Source organism: Indicator indicator, chromosome 10 (genome assembly GCF_027791375.1).
Source record: "Indicator indicator isolate 239-I01 chromosome 10, UM_Iind_1.1, whole genome shotgun sequence".
In the NCBI taxonomy this organism is placed as follows: domain Eukaryota; kingdom Metazoa; phylum Chordata; class Aves; order Piciformes; family Indicatoridae; genus Indicator; species Indicator indicator.
In genome coordinates this window covers 15011160-15027395 of record NC_072019.1, presented here as the reverse complement: position 1 = coordinate 15027395, position 16236 = coordinate 15011160, and the positions used below count along the sequence as shown (strand labels likewise).

At 41.5% G+C, this 16236-nt stretch overlaps 1 protein-coding gene across 1 annotated transcript in view; it reads left to right on the top strand.

Annotated features, from left to right (window-relative positions):
* The window catches only part of HMCN1 (hemicentin 1), a 204862-nt gene that overhangs the window by 73446 nt on the left and 115180 nt on the right, over positions 1 to 16236 (top strand). The window contains exons 12-22 of the mRNA XM_054384518.1: positions 2611 to 2752; positions 3362 to 3489; positions 4693 to 4806; positions 5950 to 6108; positions 6831 to 7025; positions 8145 to 8243; positions 10343 to 10470; positions 12405 to 12549; positions 13822 to 13934; positions 14894 to 15053; positions 15786 to 15960. Of these exons, the coding sequence (XP_054240493.1) occupies positions 2611 to 2752; positions 3362 to 3489; positions 4693 to 4806; positions 5950 to 6108; positions 6831 to 7025; positions 8145 to 8243; positions 10343 to 10470; positions 12405 to 12549; positions 13822 to 13934; positions 14894 to 15053; positions 15786 to 15960 (1558 nt within the window). The remainder of the gene's footprint in view (positions 1 to 2610; positions 2753 to 3361; positions 3490 to 4692; positions 4807 to 5949; positions 6109 to 6830; positions 7026 to 8144; positions 8244 to 10342; positions 10471 to 12404; positions 12550 to 13821; positions 13935 to 14893; positions 15054 to 15785; positions 15961 to 16236) is intronic.

Sequence of the window (16236 nt, the reverse complement as noted above, 5' to 3'; positions counted from 1 at the left end):
TTTTCAATTAGTATCATTGCTTGTATGTTAAATACAAATATTTCTTCCATCTTCTGCTTACCTGTGTATCACAGACTCATCATAGAATGGTTTGGGTTGAAGGGACCTTAAAAGATCATTTAGTTCCAACCCCTCTGCCATGGGCAGGGACACATTCCACTAGACCAGGTTGCTCAAGGTCTCATCCAACCCAGTCTCAAACACTTCCAGGGATGAGGTGTCCTCATCATTGTGTGAAAATAACTGCCTGGGCAATGATGTGTTGCCAAATCAGGATGTCTAATCGCCGTTGGAGACAAACAGTTCCTTGAGATCAACATGACAAGAGACCTTCCTGAAGACCAGAACACACAGAATATCTCCTAGTGTCTCTTGGCAGGATTTAAAACAAAATAAAAATAGCCACAAAAGTTGTGTGTATCATGAATCACTTGAGGACTGTTCTGTAACTCACATCCATTTCTTGCCTCTCCCTGCCCACTTGTATCTGGATTTAATCCTAGTACTTCTGAAACTTCCCCTGGTGCCTTTCATCTGGGAGCTCAGAGGTTTTGGATCCTATTATGAAATACAGGAGGGGCTTTTCAGGACCCTGCAGCTCTTTGTTAAATCTACAAGTGAAAAACTAATGAACTTGGGGAAGATTAATGGGCAGAAATTGAAGAAAGGAAATGCTAAGGCATTCTGTGCATCTGTGTTTACAGTTTTGTAACTGTGTGCAAATTAGTTGCTGTTTGTTTAATTTTCCGCTTCTCTTTGGCAGTGCAGCTGTGTGGTTTTGCATGCACTTCTACTTGCAGATCTCAGAATCCTTTATAGGCTCACACCTCTGGCTAATGGCTGAAAACTGAGTCATCATGTCCTGGCAGCAGCAGTTCTGTTCCCCAGAGCACCAGGTGCCATGCTGCATCAAAGCTTTTGTCACAAGAGGAATTAGAGTTCTGTTTGAAAAGAGAGTTTTTATCGCTCAATAGTGGCAGGGAGATCAGTTTGTATGAAGCACTAAGAGTTGTGAATTGTTCATGAAACTCAAACACAAGATGTAGTGCCAAATATTTTAAATAGAGGCCTATTAAAAAGGGTAAATCAAAGTTGTGCCTGTGGTTTGTATACTGACATTACAACTAATTTTATTTCAAACCTGCCCTTTTCCTTCAAAACCTCCTGTTCAATTGGATGTATTACAGGGCAAATTATTCTATAGTAACTGTGATTGTGGCAGACAATAAAACGTCTCATGCTTCCAGGACTCCCCTGCCTTGCTGCTGTGATGTGCTAGTCCGTATTATCCAGTGAAATGAGACCTGCAAGAGGCACAGGCACCTTGTTGAAGTCAGCAGTGTGACTCAGTTGATAGCATGTATAGATTAACAACCTGTGCTTCCCAAACTTGTGCTGTTCTTGCTGAACCCCTCCATGTAAAAGGCAAAGAGTTCTCCTGCTGCTCTTACCTGTGCTCTTAATCTGATGTTTAAACATTTAGAACCCCATTTCCCATTAGCTCATTTTCTATCAGTCATTTAATTGTCATGAGATTGTGGGGAGGAAAATTGATTCCTAAATTCTGAGATTTAATGCTACTTGCTTTAAAACTTGCTGACTAAGCTCCACAGTCTTTCTGCCCTGCAGGGAGGCAGAACCTGCCTTGCTTCTGTCCTAGAAGCAGCATAAATCTGCAGGGGGATTCCTCTCCCAGATCAGAAACAATCTTCTGCAGGGAGATTCGTCTTCCAGGTCAGAAATACTGTGGTTTTTAATAAGCAGCTTTTTAAGCAAAAGATATTACAACACAGAAAATCTTCCTCCCTGCAATGCTAATGAAAGGGGCACAGTGTTAACTCTTTCAGAAGGGCATTTTCAGTAGCATTCTGCGTTGTTTCTGCTTGAGCTGTGACAGCCTGAACTGGAAAGATTGATGCTATTTGCCTGAAGGTTGTGTAGCATCACACCTTCATCTTGCTTTTGGTGGATGATGCCACATGTAACCAGACTCTGTGTGCTGGCTCTTATGCACACTTTTCCTTAGCAGCCATGAAAACATGTCAAACATCACCTGAGCCTATAGCATGGTGTAATTCCCACTGGAGCTAGTGAAAAAAGAGCTGTGCAGAGTAGCCCTGGATTCAAGGTATCTCTGAGATGCATTTATTTAGCTGCTTTTACTCTCCCAAAGGGAGGAGGTAGGGCTTAGACTTACTCAGTTCTATGTCCTTCTTATGATGAGGACACCAGAACTGGATATATTTCCAAGGCTTTGTCACCTTGATGGATCATGTGGGTGAACTTTGTATGGTTCTGACAGGTTTTGGAAGCTCCAAATTCTGCATTTCAGACCAAAGCAAATACTGTAGAAGTGAATTCTTTTGATCTCTGTATCCTGAATCCTGACTTACTAACTTTTGTAAAGGTAGGCATGTTTCATCATGAGAAAGTGAGGAAATGAGTGGGCTCTGACCCTTATGTGGATTGGTTACTTCCTATAGACCTGTTTGAAAATGGGACTAAAGTGATTATTATAATCTTTAATCTTTATTTTATAATCTTTATTATGGTCTTTAAATGTTTTTGAAATGGCTATGTTTAATTGCTGGCTTTAATTTCTCTTATTAGAAACACCAAAGGTTGTAATTTCACCTAAGAATCAGACTTTTACAGAAGGCTCTGAAGTATCTATCAGGTGTTCTGCAACAGGTTATCCAAAGCCAACAGTAGCATGGACACACAATGATATGTTTATTGTTGGTTCAAACAGGTAGGTCCTAGAGCTTTGTTTTTATTTTTTTACTATGTGAGAAAAAAGTTTTGAGGAATGCCAAAATATTCAGAGTATTTTTTCCACGGGAATCTGTGAGTTTTGAAAATAGAACCTTGACTTTTGCTTTTATAATCCTTTAATTTCAATTTCCTCATCTCTAAAATGCAAATCACAGAATCCCAGCATGGTAGGGCTTGGAAGAGACCTCTGGGGATGATCTAGTACAACCCCTCTGCTAAAGCAGGGTCACCCACTACAGGCTGCCCAGGATCACAATGTCCAGGTAGGTTTGGAATCTTTCCAAAGAGAGAGACTCCACAACCTCTCTGGGCAGCCTGCTCCAGGGCTCCAGCACCCTCACACAACAGTTTTTCTTCATGTTTAGTTCTCTTCTTCAGAAGGCTTTTCACAAGATGAATTTGACCACTCTTCACAAAATGTATTGTGGCAGATATAATATTAACATTATTCCTTACCCTGGAGAAAAGAACAAACAGCAATAACTGTTTATAAACCATCTGGCCATGCTGGTGCTGCTTGGAGTGTGGGTGTGACCGTTATTCTCTTTTCTTTAATCATGTTGGTTGGTCCCCTGTGTGTTCCCAGGTACAGACTGAGCCCAGAAGGCACCTTAACCATAAGAAAGGCAATTGCAAGAGATGCAGGAATTTATGGCTGCTTGGCAAGTAACTCAGCTGGGACAGAAAAACAGACATCCACCCTTACGTACATTGGTTAGTAACAGAACCAACCTCATGAAATGAAGGAAGCAAACTTGTATGTTGTCATGGAGGAACTGTTCAAATTAGTAGAACCACACAGAACACAGAAGTTTCACAGACACTCAGAAAAGGTGTTGAACAGCTCACAAATGTCCCTTTTGTTTTCTGTTCCAATCTAAGTAGCATTGTTTGGTATTTGGGGGTTAGTGTTTCTTCTTGTGCTGTTTCTAAGAAAAAAAAACCCAGAATGCCTAAAACTGAAAATCAAAGTAGGGTGGGGTGGCACCTTCCACTAGATCAGGTTGTTCAAGACCTCATCCAGCCTGGCCTTGAACGCCTTCAGGGAGGGGGCATCCACGACCTCTCTAGGCAACCTGTTCTAGTGTCTCACCACCTTCACTGTAAAGAATTTCTTTATAGTAATCCAGTCTAAATCTCCCCTCCTCAAGCTCAAGTCAATATATTAATAGCAGAGGACTAAAATTCTCGATGACCAACATCTAACTGGAGAAGGCATAGTGACTGCTTACTCTTCTTATTTTCTACGTGATGAAACTTTTCTGAATCTATCCTTAAATGCCCTGTGTATTCTATGTATGATCCAGGTGCTCTGGACCAGACTTTACTCTTTTGTGTTGCCCGGTGTTTATGACAGAACCCCAGAATGGTGAGGGTTGGAAGGGAATTAAGTTAGACATCAGAAGGGAGTTCTTTACAATGAGAATGGTGAAATACTTGAGTGGGTTGCCCAGGCCTATGATTGAGGCCCTGTCCCTGGAGACATTTAAGATCAGACTTGATGTGACCCTGAGGAGCCTGAACTAGTTGGAGATGTCCCTGCTGACTGCAGTAGGGTTGGACAAGATGACCTTTGAGGGTCCTTTCCAACCCAATGCGATCTTTGGATCTAGTCCAACCTCCCTGCTGAAGCAGGGGCACCCACAGCAGCTTGCTGAGGATTGCAGTGTCCAGGTGGGTTTGGAATGTCTTCAAAGAAGGAGAATCCACAGCCTCTCTGGGCAGCCTGCTCCAGCACCCTCACAGCAAAGATTTTCCTTATCTATCACCTTACATGATTTTTAAGCCTGTTTACCTTTTAATGCAAATATTTGTCTATATAGCAAGAGAAAATAGTAGTCTTTCATGGTTTGTCTCTTATGAACGGTTTATTCTTTGGGTGAAGAACTTATTTTTCTCTATGTTGTTTCTGTTTAGAGGGCCCTACACTGACCATAGTTCAAAGCGAAATTCTGGTTGCTCTTGGAGACACAACTGTTATGGAGTGTAAACCAACTGGAATCCCTCATCCCCAAGTTAAATGGTTTAAAGGTGCACTTATTACTTTGTGTTTGGTGTACTTACATTCACAGAAATATTTTGAATAATGATCTTGAAAGCTTTATGTAACATTCAACTAGTGACTGACCTATGAAATTCTCTACATCTGGAAAAAACAGAACTTGGCCTCTAGGGCATAAATTCTTGCTCCTGTTTAAACACAGTTAATGAATGTACTGTGGCATTGCTAATAAATGAAAAAAAGCTGATACTCCTGCCTGTCTCATCAAGGTTCATTCTTCTGCCAGGAGATGTTTAGCTGTATGGCATAAAGATCTGTTTTTCCCATTGGGTGTTTGCTCAAATTCCTTTGCAACACCTAGGGAATATGAGTATGTTCCTTCTTCTGAAACTCAGAGGTGTCTCCTACAATTTCTTCGGCAGTGAGGCAATATATTTGATATTAGAGCTGCAAGAGTTATAGAGTTAAAGGGGACTCAGGGAATCCCACATACCAGAAAAAAACAGCTGACTCCTGTGTGTGGTTGTATAAAGAACCTGGCTGCTGATAGTCTGGAAAACCAGGAATCTTTTTAGATAAATGCTGCCAACAGATAGCTTATCCAGGTCAATATTTCAACTCTGACAGTGGCTGGAGGGAAGCCAAAACTCTTTGATCTGCTTGCAAGTAACCTTCCTTCAAAAGAAGCTTCTTCTGAACTCACTACAGTTAATGGATGGCTTGTATTTGAAAGCAGGAGTCACTGGGCTTTCATACTCTTCCCAGAGAGTATGTGTGGGCCAGTTCTGAACATTACACATCAGTATTGAGGCTCCTGCTGAACTTGAGATGCAGCAGAGCTGTTTTCTGTGTTTTGGAGAGTTCTTAGCTTGGTATAGAGCTGGCAGATGTGTGGCCACCACATCATTCTCATTTGGGAAGGGGAAACACAGGCTGGCATGCTTTCCTAATGCAGTTCTCTGCCCAAAGCTACTGGGGTTTGTGTTCCCCTTGTGAAACAAACACAAAGGCTTGTATTTGATACAGTAATGAATTTTTCCACTCAGCTGGGTGGGAGTCAGAGCACTCATCTGTTGGGTGAACACAGCCAAGCTGTTAGCTAATCTCAAACTTGGAGTCATTTTGATAAATACCCTGTTATATTTCATTACTTGTTTTCTGTGTGGACACAGGTGACTTAGAGTTGAGGGCTTCAGCATTTCTCAGTATTGATGCTCATCGGGGTCTTTTGAAGATCCAAGAAACACAAGACCTGGATGCTGGTGACTATAGCTGTGTGGCTATCAATGATGCAGGGAGAGCCTCTGGAAGGATAACTCTAGATGTTGGCTGTAAGTAACTTGCAATCTAGGCAGGAAATTCTCTCATTTTGGTGGTTCTCTATTTGGCCAGTGGTGCCTTGGTCAGCTAAACCTTTCTCACAAATACACCCAGGTCTGTGCATGTGCTGGGAACACCTTTTTTGGAGGCATTTGCTAAGCTCTTTTCTTTCTTCACTCTTCTTTTGCAAAGCATAAAGGTTATGAGGAGGAAGAGAGTGCCAGAGGAAGAGGAGGAAACTGTTCAGACCTCAATGTAATGTAGTTCTCAAGTAGAGAATATATTGGTAGAGAACATATTATACTCTCTGCTGCTATGTAAGGTTATCGTAACTTAGCTTTTCTTCTCCTCTTGTCCTAATTCACTCTAACTGCTTGTGGCCTGACATGATGTCTTCTTAACTGCACACTCCTGTCAAGCACATGGCTTTTCTGAAGCAGTGATTTCCAGTCTTTGAAGGAGATGAAGAACTTAACTCTAACACTTGAATATGAACATTTGTCTGGTAGAGATGACTGTATCTTCAGGTTTTTTGAGATGTATAGCCCATTTCTGAGCTGCCCATTCTAAGGACGGAGCATGCAAGGCTAAGACAGCTTCGGTAAGGTGTTGCTAGACAGTGAACTTTGTTTTTAGAAGAATGATCATGCATAATGGGTCTAAATGGTGTGAGCAGAACACAAACATCATGTTGCAACCTCAGCTAATTTTCTATGTGCTTTTTTTCTCCCAGCTGCCCCAGTTTTCACACAGGAGCCCAGTGATGAGTCTGCAGACATTGGCTCAAATCTGACGCTGCCATGCTATGTTCAGGGTTACCCAGAACCAAAGGTGAAGTGGAGGCGGCTGAATGGTGCTGCCCTTTTCTCCAGACCATTCTCACCTAGTTCCATCAGCCAGCTCAGGACAGGAGCTCTGTCTATTAACAGTAAGTAGACTGAAGTTGTTTACAAAGAAAATTCCAGAAGGAAATCTGACATAGACAAAAAGTTCAAGTTCTTGTACTACTTTACAAAATTAACTGTGTAGAAAAGGCTGGCTGTTTTTCAGGGATTGTGCTTCTGATACTGACTTTGTGGCTTTTGGCACACAGTTAATTTTCCCATGAGTCTGTGAATTCAGCTCTTTGATCATTGATTTCACTCTTCTTCACAGAAATTTTTACACCTTTATTTCAATATATTGTAGAACATATAATCATAAAATTGTTTGCGTTAGAAGAGACTTTAAAGATCGTCTTGTGCCAACTCCCTGCCATTGACAGGGCCACCTCCTGCTAGACTAGATTGCTCAATGCCCCATCCTAACCTGGCTTGGAACACTTCCAGGCTTGGAGCCTCTACAACTTTGCATGTGGATTCTGGTCTCTGTTGATACTGAGGAGCCTTAGAGTTTTGGGTTTACATTTCTTTGAGAGAATTGTTTTTAAACTCACTGTTTTAGGCAAGCCCTTATTTGGTTCATAACTAAAAAGTCCGCAAATCGCTTTGTGATTTCAGTTGCTTGGAGATTTTCAGTCACACTTGCATTAAATGATGTGATTCTGTGTTCTTGGCTTTTTTTCTTCCTTTCTAGACACAGTCATGTTAGGTAAAGTAATTCTTCTCTACATATAGTGCAGGAACTCCTGTCTGATGTGCCATTTTGTGGGTGTCTGCTCACACAGGCACACATTGCTGTCTATAGTAGGCAATATTCCATAGCCAGTGCGCTATATGGCAGTGTGTGTAGTGTCCTACCTTATATTGTTTATGCATATTACTATTTTCTACATTAAAGTATATTCTCTTACCATGGATACAGTGATGAAAAGTATCATATATATGATACAATGCAGTTTTTTCACTCTAGTGTTCATACTCAGTTGTTGCTTTAGTAATTTTTTTTACTCAGTCCTTGCTTCTTCACTTTGTGACAGATAGAAAGGGATGATCTGTCCAAAACTTGAAATGAGTAATAAAAAAAAAAAAGGGCTATTCGGGTATTGCAAACATTTCAATGTCATTTCAGGTGCTGCAATCAAATCTCCATTTTTTCCTCCCTCTAGATTTATGGGTTAGTGATGAAGGAACTTACATCTGTGAAGCTGAAAACCAGTTTGGAAGGATTCAGTCTCAGCCAGTCATGATCACTGTAACTGGACTGGGTAAGTCTGGTTAATGTTGGTGATGACAGTGAAAGGAGATTAGCAGCTCTTCACTGCCTGCAATACACTGGAGGAGGCAAGAGCTGGTAGTGATTTTTTACTACGGATGGACCCATTATCTGTGGGTCATGGATGTACCCAGTGATGTATCTGTAAGCTATATGAAATGTTGCCTGGGGGTGCTTGTTGACAGACAGCTAAACATGAGCCTACAGTGTGCTCAGGTGGTCAAGAAGGCCAACGGTATTCTGGCCTGGATCAGCAATATTGTGACCAGCAGGAGTAGGGCAGTGATTGTCCCCTGTACTTGCCACTGGTGAGGCCACACCTTGAGTACTGTGTTCATTTTTGGGCCCCTCACTCCACAAAGGACGTCAAGATGCTGGGGTGAGTCCAGAGAAGGGCAACAAAGCTGGAGAAGGGTCTGGAGAAGCAGTTCTGATGAGAAGCAGCTGAGGGAACTGGGGTTGTTTAGTCTGGAGAAAAGGAGGTTGAATGGAAACCTCACTGCTCTATACAACTCCCTGAAAGGAGGTTAGAGTGAGGTGGGGATTGGGTTCTTCTCCATAGTATCGGACAATAGAATGGGAGAAAACGGCCTGAAATTGTGCCAGGGGAGGTTTAGGTTGGATATTAGGAAAAATTTCTTTGCTGCAAGAGTGGTCAGGGATTGGAACAGCCTGCCCAGGGAGGTGGTGGAGTCACCATTCCTGGAGATGTTCAAGAAAGGTGTGGACATGGCACTTGGGGATATGGTTTAATGGCCATGGTGGTGTTAGGTTGATGGTTGGGCTCAATCATCTTAGAGCTGTTTTCCAGATGAACCAGTTCTATGATTCTATATTTATGTCTGTGTAGTAATCCACACAAACTGAGTCAGAAGACTATTTCAATTGGTTTCAGTGAATTTTGCATGTTATAACATTGTCTTTTGACTGGCTACATTAATTTGGATTAATTTCATCTATACTTGATAACATGAACCTTAAAGTGATTTATCCTCTCTTCTGTTTTTTATTCTTAAGTAAATTTACTAAGAAATGAAAAATCACCAGAATGCTGAGTGCTAATGATGAGGTTTGAGGGGGTGGGAAGCAGCAGTGAACTTGCTTAGGTCAGTGTGTTGCTATAACTTAGTGATCCAAGAAGACAATTAATGTCCTGCTTTGACAATAGCTGTGTTCTTAAGGGGATTTTTATTATCTCAGTTGGTCAATTGGCAGTGAAAGGAAAAATAATGCTTTGGAACGTATGCAGTTGAGAGGATAAGGATGAAGTCCTTCTGCCATCAGAGAAACCATGTGGTAGATTAAAAGATGTAGTGGGAATCTTTAATGCTAGTAATGTTTGATAGAGATGGTTTTACTTATTACAAAGTGTTATTTAATCCCCAGTACTTAAAATGAATCTACCACGTATGTTCCCAGGAGTGCCTTCTGTTGGCTCTTCGCAGAGCATCCAGAATGTAGATCTCTCTCCTAATCCTCTAAAATTTTGTGCCCAAAGGACATTACTATTTGTTTTTCATCCTCTCCAAACTGGCTACTTTTCCTTACTTGAGCAAAATATAGGAGAATAAAAGTAACATCAAGGCATCGAGGGGACATGAATTCTGAGGGAAAAGCTGGATTGGATCCAACTTCATCTAGACCATGTCTTCCATTTGCTGCCGTTCCCTAGTTTCAGGATCATTGTTCCTGTATTTACCCAGCTTCCTTTCTCTCCTATGCTATCCCATTCCTCCATTTGTTTGTTTCTTTTTTTCCTACTTACATCATTGACATTTCAGATACCAGAATCTTATCTGGTATTTTTGTCCTAAAATTAAGCCTGCTGAAATTCTTGTGCTGTTTGTTGATATTGAAGGATTTTTCCCACTTTTTTTTTTCTTATTTCTATTTAAACCATAGACTTTTCATTGTATTAAATGTTTCTTGCTCTATATTTGGATGTTGCCTTGCACAAGGAGACCTTTGTCTGATGCTGCTGCAAGTAACATTAGTGACAGGACTAATAAACTAATAATAACAATTCAAATGTAATACTTGATATATTTTAAAATTCTTAATAATTCCTTCTAATTCTTTCTCCTGTTGCAGTTACACCTCTGATTGGAGCAAGTCCAGCCACAGCCAATGTGATTGAGGGGCAACAGCTGACTTTGCCCTGTGTGCTGCTTTCTGGAAACCCCATTCCAGAGCGGAGGTGGATTAAGAACAGTATGGTGGTAAGACTGGTTTTTTTCCTGTAAGAGTTACTGGCAGAGAAAATCTACAAGCCACAGTAACATCTTGGCTTAGTTTACAGAAGCTGGATGCAGAAATATACCAAGCCAGAAGGTCTCCCCTCAGCCTCCTCCAGGCTGAGAAATCCCAGCTCCCTCAGCCACTCCTCACCAGCTGTGTTGCCCTTTTCTGGAACAGCACCTCATTGTCCCTTGTGGAGTGAGGGGCCCAAAACTGAACAGAGTTAAATTCTTCTATTCTACTTATTTTCAAAGCAATTTTATGCATTCTTGTGCTTTGAACATAGGAGTGCTAGTGGAATATATGTACCAGAAAGATATAAGTGCTAGCATTTAAACCCTGGGCATGGAAAAGCATTTCTTTTTCCCTGTTTTTTGAAAAGAAGGGTACCAGAAAACATCTGTAGATCTAGGATTTTTACCATGATGACTTTTACTGTTGTTGATAGGGTGGTCAGTATCCTTGTACCCTACTGGTGCACTGCTGAGAGAAAGAGTGTTTTCTTTCTTCTGGGGAGCCTAGTGTTGCCAGTTTGTGGCTTTGAACACTTCCAGGGATGGGGCACAACCTCCCTGCATAACCTGTTGGGTGCCTCACCACCCTCACAGTGAAGAACTTGTATTTAATGAAAATCTCCTCTCCCTCAGCTTAAAGACATTATCCCTTGTCCTATCACTACAAGCCCTTGTAAGAAGTCCTTCCCCAGATTTCCTACAGTCTCTCAGTAGGACCTGGAAGGCTGCTCTAAGGTCTCTCCAGAGCCTTTTCTTCTCCAGGCTGAAGAACCCCAACTGTCTCAGCATGGCCTCACAGCAGAAGGCTTCCAGCCCTCCCATCATGGCTGTGGCCTCTTCTGGTCATACTCTAACAGGTCCACGTCTCTGCTGTGCTGACAACTCCAGAGCTGACCCCAGCACTGCAGGTAGGGTCTCAGCAGAGCAGAGAAGAGAGGCAGCATCACCTCCCTTGACCTAAGTAAAATTTAATTTCTTTAGCAGTAGCCCCATTACTGACTTTAACCCCTATGAAGCTCTGCTTTTTATCTTGCTTGCCAATTTCTCCTTAAAGTGCTTTCTCCACAGCTACAATTAAAAAGCAATATCAGTTTTTAAAATTTATTGTCACCAAGCAGAAGCTGACCCTATCTGACCCTTCACTGAGCTTTCTGCTCAGTTTTTCTATCACTGGAAATCATTAGCCTTTCCTTTAGACTCTGTAAGTGCAAGTAGCACAGACTGTAACTTCTGGGAGAAATGCTGGCAGGATCCTCCTTGTTGAGTTGCTAATTCCCCTGTACAGAAGTGCCAGGTTTTTGTAATTGTAAGCTCAGGGCAAAAGCTACATTCCAGGGAAAGTGTTGGAGTAAGTTATGTTTAGAGAAGAAAGCAGCTTTCTCCAAGTACCATGTGACTGGAACAATTCTGCAAGAACGACATGGAGCTGCTGGAGCAGGTCCATAGGAGGCCATGAAGATGATCAGAGGGCTGGAGCACCTCCCCTATGAGGACAAGGGGAGAGCTGTGCCTGTTTAGCCTGGAGAAGGCTCCAGGGCAACCTTAGAGCAGCCTTCCAGTACCTGAAGGGAGCTATAGGAGAGTTGGGGAGGGACTTTTTACAAGGGCTTGAAGCTTGAGGAGGGCAGATTTAGTCAGGATGTTAGAAAGAATTTCTTTACAGCGAGAGTGGTGAAACATTGGAATAGGTTGCCCAAGGATGTCATGGATGCCCCCTCCCCAGAGACATTCAAGGCCAGATTGGATGGGGCCTTGTGGAGCCTGATCTAGTGGAAGGTGTCCCTGCCCATGGCAGGGGGTTGGAACTAGATGATCTTTAAGGTCCCTTCCAACACAAACCATTCTATGAATCTCTGAATATATACTTTCTTCAGTAAAACATGGCATCACTCTTTTGGCAGCTGGTTCCCAACCCCTACATTAATGTTCGCAGTGATGGAAGCCTGCACTTGGAGAGGGTTCGGCTGCAGGACAGTGGTGATTATACCTGCATGGCAAGTAACGTTGCTGGGACAAGCAACAAAACCATCACTGTTAATGTCTACGGTGAGGAGCGTGGTCTTGTTGCTTTTTCTTCCAGCAGCTTTCACTATAACTTTTTTGCAACAGTTTTACTAGTTTCTCACATTTCCTCTTCTGTAATGGTGTTACTTGTAGAGCAACATGGTGGGCAATTGGATCCACCACAGGGAAGAAGCTATGGAGACTGTTTTTAAAATAGGACAACATCATTTTGTGATGATAAAAGAACCTTATTTTGAAACATCTTCAAAGGTTGTGCTGTGCAGACTTCATTGCTAGCTTTAGTAACAAAACAGCCCCAAGTGGAAGTCTACTGGAGAACCATGGAAAGCATGGTCTGAGGGTTTCATTCCTGATGTAAGGAAGCACAATTTATGGGAGAATTATAATTAAAATTAATTAGGAGCTTGGCAAAATGTCTTTTGGGTCTTTTTAGTTGTGTGTGTGTGTTTGTTTGGAGCTTGTTTGCTTGGCTTTTTTTATATATGTATATATAAAACATACCCCAAGTTACACTGATAGGAAGGCAGTGTGTTAGCATTGTGGTAACCCATCTGTGTTTCAGCTGAAGACACTTCTACTGTCTCTGTGTGGGCAAAAAAACACTTCATGATTTAAAGCCTGCAGTTTTCTCACCTTTTAAATTGATCATGGGAGGTTTATTTTAAGCTTCACTGAAGATACTGGAACAGCCTTTTGTGTTCAGAATAGCTACTGAGTTTTAACAGAGGCAAGTATACAGTGTCTGATAAGGTCTTCCATGTCAACACTGGATTATGGAATATTTCAGAACCTGAGAATAGAACAGAATAGATTTGCATGTTTTTAGAAGGGTCTGGTTTTTGGTATTATAGCCTTAAATCTGGTCCTTTTTTTTTTGTTGTTGTTGTTAATTCAAACCCAGCTCAGTTAAGATGTGCATCAGCAAAACAAAAGCGCTGAACCCAGTTTCATGCCAGGTGCTGTAGAGGTTGAATCGTGTACAGGATGGTTATGGGAAGACTAAAACGTTGTGACAAAGACTTTCTGAAGTGACCGCACTCAGATGTGTGAAGTACCTACAGTTAGTACAGATTTATACATACCTTCTTTTTATGACCAGGTATTTATTCTGCCATGAAAGATTGCACAGTGGAGGGGAAGGTGACTGGTCAGTATTAGAGTTCAGAGAAGAAAAGAGGCTGAAAAGCCCCAAACCCTGCTGCCTGTATGAAGCAGTAGTTGAAAATAAGGATTTTATTGTGCCATGGTTTGAGATGCCTCCTGCAGATGTCTAACATTTGCATTTATTTTCAGTTCTGCCTGTTATTCAGCATGGACAGCAGATATTCAGCACCATTGAAGGAATCCCAGTCACATTACCATGCAAAGCAAGTGGAGTTCCAAAGCCATCTATTGTCTGGTCCAAGGTAATTTCTCATCTTTGAGCTGTTCATGGTGAACATGTCGTTTAGTTGTCATAAAAGCTCACTGTTTTTTGGGACTTTCTCTGAAAGTCAGGGGTTTTATTCTTTATTTGAGCAAGAGAGTTTCTGATAATACAGTTATTTGGAGTATGTTACAGTTGCATGACATTGCTGTGAGGGCTTGCTGTGCCTCAGAAGTTGTGCAGGTGTAACTGATTCGACCTTGCAAAGAGCTTTGTTTCAAAGAAGGAATAGAACACAGTTAAGTGGTGGTTTGGTAGGGAAGAAAACATGAGAGCAAAGGGTTTTTGCATTCTGTGCTTGTAACAGTACAGACAAGGAAGAGTCTGCTAACATTTTATATAAATCGGAAATCAAAGTCAAAATTTACTCAGTTGAAATCTTGATTCCATTTATTTAATTTAAGAATTAGGGTGGGTAAAATATAACAGGTTTTCTGCATAAGAATCTCCGTGCTTCTGCTTTTATTACTGCTTAGATAGTGATACTCGAAGAGCATGAAAAGTTAGTTGAAGTCAGTTAATTCATATGGATGGAATTTTGGGGCCAGGTTTCTTAGTTGCTGCAAGATATTTTGTCCATCTCAGCCATAAAAAGTAGAAGCAGTGCTGTAATGTAAATTAAAATATTGATTGATTTGGTCAGAATGCCTGTGAGTTGTTTGGGCTACAGAACTGCATTAAAGAGCATGGAACATATTGCACAGTAAATCATCTTCAAATGAAGACCTGGTCACAGTTGTGGGGGGGGCTAGGTGAGACTACAGGCACTAACAATTCTTATGTTCCTTCTGTACTTTCAATGTTTTCATTAGATTAATCTTTTTATGTTGCTGTCAGTTTTAGCTTTTATTGAATGAAATTGTTGTACTTGAGTTTATTTTAGATAATCCAGGCTCTGTGGACTACTTTTTTTTTTTCTTTTCCTTTTTCTTTCCTCAGAGAGGAGAAGTAATTCTTCATGGCAATGAGAATTTTTCTGCAGGGTCTGATGGAAGTCTGTATGTAGTTTCACCAGGGGGTGAAGAGACTGGAGAGTATGTGTGCACTGCATCAAATGCTGCTGGTTACGCTACACGGAAAGTGCAGCTGACTGTCTATGGTAAGGATGAGCTTTTAAAATCAAATTACGGTGTCATTGTCCTTCTCCTCCTGTTGCATTCTGCTTTAGATGATAATAACCCACTGAGGTGGATCTGTAGCTGGGTGTAAATGAGATTTGAACTGAGCTCTCGTGCTTTTGACTTTGCCCTAGATCCCTGGATCCACATATTAGGCAATTTTACAAATGGCTGATACTGAAAGGCTTATCCTTCAGCCATTATGATTCTCTTCAAACCTTCTGATACCTGATAGAAGAATGAAGATCCATTAATCACAGCAGTTCCAGAGCTTCCTACCATCTTTCAATTGCCTTCAGCATTTGATTTAGGTGTAGGCTTGCTTTGCAAGGCTTTTATGGCTTGTAGGTATTAGTGCTGTAGGGTAACACAGATTAGGTTTTGGTTGCAAACTACCTATGCAATACTGCTCAGCATATGCATGAACTACATCTACCTGTTCCTTCCCAACTTTTTGGGTAGATAGTGAAGTCTTGCTGGGATCTGTGGTGTTGCATGTAGGCATCAGCCAGTGGCTGAGCCACAGGCACTGTACATCAGCATTACAGTGAGTTCTGTCTGTGGCAGACATGTCACTAACAGTAGGATTGTGATGTTATATACCTGATTTAAAAAAATAAAGTTATCCGAAGTACAATGGTATGATGGTATGATGCTACTTTTGTATGAATCTGTATATTCATTGCAGCTTCTTAACGTGTTCTGTGTTACAGTGAAACCTAGAGTATCCAGGCCTGGAGACCAGCAAGGAGATGCTTATGATAAACCCATAGAGGTCTCAGTACTTGCAGGGGAAGATGTCACACTTCCATGTGAAGTAAAGAGCTTGCCACCCCCCATAATTACCTGGGCCAGAGAAATGCAGCTTATCTCTCCATTCTCTCCAAGGTAACAATGTCTGATGGAAACAAAAGAAAAGTGAAACTGCATCTGAGCTTTCAAGATTTGGAAGGGTATATAATTTCTAATTGCCACATGATCAATCAGATGGTATTAAGTTGTTTTACTAGGTCTTGAAACTCTTCTTTTCCAAACCAAACATGTCTCCTAAGACCATGCATTGTACAGCTCCCATGCCAGTGCATGGCTATAGACACTCTCAGGAGGCCAAGACAAAAGAGATCCTGTTCTATTTGTGCTGTGGTGGTGCCCAGCAACCCACAT